General features: G+C 45.6%; 1 protein-coding gene across 1 annotated transcript in view; it reads left to right on the top strand.

Annotated features, from left to right (window-relative positions):
• Positions 1 to 3,351, top strand: part of FDXACB1 (ferredoxin-fold anticodon binding domain containing 1) — a 3,875-nt gene extending 524 nt beyond the window's left edge. The window contains exons 2-5 of the mRNA XM_010575102.1: positions 389 to 545; positions 685 to 888; positions 1,268 to 1,426; positions 2,163 to 3,351. Of these exons, the coding sequence (XP_010573404.1) occupies positions 389 to 545; positions 685 to 888; positions 1,268 to 1,426; positions 2,163 to 3,351 (1,709 nt within the window). The remainder of the gene's footprint in view (positions 1 to 388; positions 546 to 684; positions 889 to 1,267; positions 1,427 to 2,162) is intronic.
• The last annotated feature ends 1,127 nt before the right edge of the window (positions 3,352 to 4,478 follow it).

The following is a 4,478-nucleotide window of genomic DNA, read 5'->3' as shown; positions in this document are numbered from 1 at the left end:
GGGCGGGGGAGCGGCAGGCCTCGGTTAAACCGGGGACTGGCGCTGCCGTGCCTCGGGAGGAGCTGTCCCGTCACTTCATAGCCCTTCACCACTGCAGGCATCTCGGAAGGCCACTTTTGCCGCGAGGAATTGGAATTGTCCGAGAGGCTAAATCAAATGCCCTGAAATCTAATCAGACTGGAATACTACTGAAACAAGTAGCCAGTCAGCAGAAGTCTCTGCAAGAGAGCAAAGGGAGCCCAGGCTTTCTGGTTTTCCTCTTGCACGTGACTGGCAGCTGCTGCTCTGATATGCTTAAAAATGGACTCAAGGACTTTAATTGCTGCCTTTCTTCATAATTTTCTGTAATGATAAACATCAGAGTCTTGTTTTTCATCCACTTTTGAAGGAGCTGAAGTTCTGTTTTCTGTGGACTGCACCAAGCTGAAGGACTATTTTTTACCAGAAAAAAGAGACTTTGATTGTATTTATTTCAACTTCCCTCACTGTGGGAGAAAGGCTGGGGTAGTGAAGAATAGAGAGCTTCTTGCCCAGTTTTTCCATGGGTAAGTAAACCAGAAGTAGTTCTATGCTAATTGACTGCTGCGATACAGATTTCTAGCTGTGTTACAGGTGTTTTTCTGGCACTATAAAATTTCTGGGTGCACTAGCAGGATTTTTCTTGTTGCCTGGCTTTTCTTCCAGCTCTGCAGAAGTGCTGACAGTGGAGGGAGAGATCCATGTGGCTCTTTGCAATGGACAGGGTGGGACACCTGCTGATCAACCGAGGAGAGAATGGCACAACAGCTGGCAAATAGTGGCTGTGGCAGCAGGAGCTGGATTTATCTTGAGTAACGTTCATCCTTTTAAAGCAGACACTATCCATGGATATAAGTGTACAGGCTACAGGTAACCATCCATTTCATAACAAATGTCAATCTTGGCCTAAAGACAGCAGGAGGACTGCGGTATGTGCATCTACTTAGCAGACAATCACAGAATCACAGCATGGTTGGTGTTGGCTGGGACCTCTGGCAATCATCTAGTCCTACCCCACAGCTCAAAGCAGAGCCAAGTAGAGCAAGTCTCTCAGAGCCACATTCAGTCTCCATGGATGGAGACTGCACAACCTTTCTGTGCAACTTGTTCCAATGTTGGACCACCTGCCCAGTAAAAGTATAGTAGAGTTGCATTTTTGTCATCTTGTAACAAGACCTGGGATTCAACTTGGGACACATTAAATATAGGGAACACTCAATGACTTTGCTCTGCTTTTGTGTATTGTCAGGAGTCAAGATAAATCTTTCTGTGTAGAGGGAGCTTTAAACCACATTTTCACACGAAGCATGCCACTTCCATATTTCAAACCCATGATCTGCGAGATAGAACTGGAAAGCCGAAAAGTTTCTTTTCAAGTACCGCAAGTACTTGTGGACAAAATTAATAGGTAAGTTTTATAATTAGTTTCTGTTTGGCAATACCACACACTCCTGCTCTCGGTGGGAATGACTAGCATAGGTATCAGATAAAATGGAATTGTTTCACTTTCCCTCCCTTCCCCTTTACAGAATTTCCTGTTCGATCTCTGCTTCAGGTCTCCTTCATGTTGGCTTTTGGTTATGGCCTACTTAAAAATAAGTCTACAGAACTAAAAGAAACTTCATGTTTGAGACCAAGCTGCTATATACTCGAACACACAAATAAAGATGAAAACTTTAATCTGTTTTACTGTACTGTGGAAGAAATTCAGGAGCTGACATGGTGTCTGCTAATACCACAATACTAAGGCTAGCTAGGATAAAAAATGCTAACCTCTTAGGCAAACTGCTGTGTACTTTGGAGACTATCCAGGGCTAGCATAATTTTATTCATTCTGTAGTGTGGTAGTGCTTGTGCTGAGTGGAAATGGTGATGCTGACTGTTAAGTCTCATTCCTTTTTTACCAGCAAAAGTGCAGTTAATTCTTGATTGCAACCTGGAGACAAACACCGCTGTCCTGAAAATGTGTTAGCCATTGCAACACCTTTGATGAAAGGCTTGGCTTGTTTAGGTAGTTCCTAGAAACTGGCTTAGTATCTGAAATTGTTTTGGGTAAATTGCTGCACTCAAGTTATGATCGCAGGAAGGCATTTCAAGGAAATCTGTTTAGTGGTGTCTGTAATTTGCTCTTTTATTTTTCACAGGGGTTTCCTAGAACTAAATTCAAATCATCCAGTACGGACAATAAAGGAGAAGCTTACTGCAGAGCTCAGCCAAGCCTTTCCGTTACAAAACATTGACTACTGCCTTTCTCTGCTCCACCAAGGTCACCTGAATGGTGTTTGTCACTCAAACATCTTTTGGATCATTCTGAGCCCAGAGGAGACTCCAAGCACTGAAGAAATGTCTAATGGACTGGCAAATGCAGTTTTATTTTCCCATGTTGATTTTTGCAGGGACATAGATAAGAATGGCTGGGTGAATGTACCGGAGGGATGCCATATTTCAAAACAGTATTATCTTAGACCTTCCCTTCTACCTTATGCTCAGGCAATAATACAAAGAGGAGCATTTCTCCCGGGGACACTTCATGTTCTTTCTGGCCCAGTTTTCAGGAAGTGTCTTATCGCTCCTTACTCCATGCCTGTTTTTCATGAGATGGTTTTTGTATGTGCAGTTAACAGGGGTACAGAGAACAAGTGTATCCAGATGTTGATGAATAACATTAAAACCAGCATATATTCTTTTCACCAGACTGTTCCGCGCTTTAAAGTGAGTATCAATCTGCAGGAAACAAAGAGCTTTGAAACAACTGAGCTAAATGACTTTGCTGCTTTTGAATCTCAACTTAGTAAAATTCAGTACTTCATCTGTATGGAGATAGATCCTTCAGGCTCCTGTGAGAAGGGCTTCTGTGTGGGAATTATAAGGACAGCTCATTACGAACTAGTAAGCAGTGAACTGGTTGTTGTCTTTGCTTCATTGAATCTTGACCTCCTAGCCATGCTAATCTGTGGAATATCTGACTGGCGAATGCTCTGGACATCAGACACACGGTTCCTCTGTCAGTTTCCTAGAGGAGAGTTAAGGCTTTTCAAGAGTTTTTCTCTCTATCCACCTTCCTATGTGCATGATGTCAGCTTTTGGGTTCCTGATGGGGAACAATTTGATGAAGTTGCTTTTCACACAGTTGCTAGGCAGGTGTCAGGTGAAATGGTCGTCTCCATCCAGTTAATCGATAGTTTCCAGCAGTCTGAGACCGGACGGAAAAGCCTCTGCTACCGCCTGACCTTCCAGTCCTGTGACAAGGCACTGAGCCGCCAGGAGGTGGCAGGGATGCAGCTGCTCTTTCGGAAGGAGATAAACCAACGCTTGCGGGTAGCTCTTCGGTAGAGCCTTCTCTGCTGTTTTCAGGGGCTTGAGCAGCGTCTGCACTTGTTGCCGATCCGGAAAATGTGGCCTACATCTTGTTGGACCTGTGTGTTATTGCAGTGCCTCTTACAAAGGCGGTGTGGACTTCAAGTACCTGCACACATTGTAAATGTGGAAATTCCTGTTAATGCAGACCAAGCACCTTCCTGTTCTGCGTGTGTGTAATGAAAGCTCATTTTAACCAGTGGAACCTTTCTTTGCTAGGGTCCTGTGAGACTGGGCTTGATCTCCTTACTGATGCCAATTCACTTTTCCTACTCTTGCTTGTGTTTGCCCAGCGCCTTGTGCTGGTGGCAACTGTATCGAGTACACTGCAAGAGGGAGGATCTTGCTATTTCCAAAGGGTTGCGTACAGTTTGAGCACTAAAAGCACTCTGCGCAGATGCTCGGTCCCTGTGGGAGGATGGTGTGTGCTGGGTTGCCCCATGCAGCCTGTCTCAGAAGGGAGGCCCGTGCCAGGGGTGCACCCGGTGTGGCCCCAGCCGCGTGCACCAGCAGGCTGTTTTTCTGAGTAGTACCAATGGTAGTCAAAAACGGTGATTCCATTACTAGATTCTAAAGGATACTAACCGGTCCTAAAGGGTAGCTGTACCGCCAGTAGTGCCTTAATAGCTACAGCAGATGTAACTGCTGACAGAGAACTCCAGTAAGAGAGTGAGTTACTGGGATCTGTAGGCTTACACTGGGGAAAGGTAGCAAGAAGACTTTCTTTTAACAAACGTTGAAGACTCACAAGACCTGAGGTCATTGCTGACACTATAGCGACTCCCAGATTGTGCTAGGTAATTCATGGCTGCCGCAGACACAAAGAAGCCCTTCCAGGTAGTTCTGTTAGGCTCTTCTACCAGTAAGTAATTCTACTGCTGGAAAGTCTGCTCCTGAATTCTAACAGTGGAGCCCCCCTGGCTCTTTGGGAACGAAATAAAAACTTCCTCATCGTAAGCGCAAGAGTCTTCACGGCGGAGCCAAAGGGGGGCCCATCCAATACTGACTGATCCCATCAGTTGCTGACAGACTCTGTCGCGACCTGCCACCGGTGCCGCGTCCCAGCGGAGCCCAGTGGGCTCCGCCGCAGCGGTGGGAGCTCC

This window comes from Haliaeetus leucocephalus, unplaced genomic scaffold, assembly GCF_000737465.1.
Source record: "Haliaeetus leucocephalus isolate CR32 unplaced genomic scaffold, Haliaeetus_leucocephalus-4.0 Scaffold450, whole genome shotgun sequence".
In the NCBI taxonomy this organism is placed as follows: domain Eukaryota; kingdom Metazoa; phylum Chordata; class Aves; order Accipitriformes; family Accipitridae; genus Haliaeetus; species Haliaeetus leucocephalus.
This window is presented reverse-complemented; position numbering and strand designations above follow the sequence as displayed.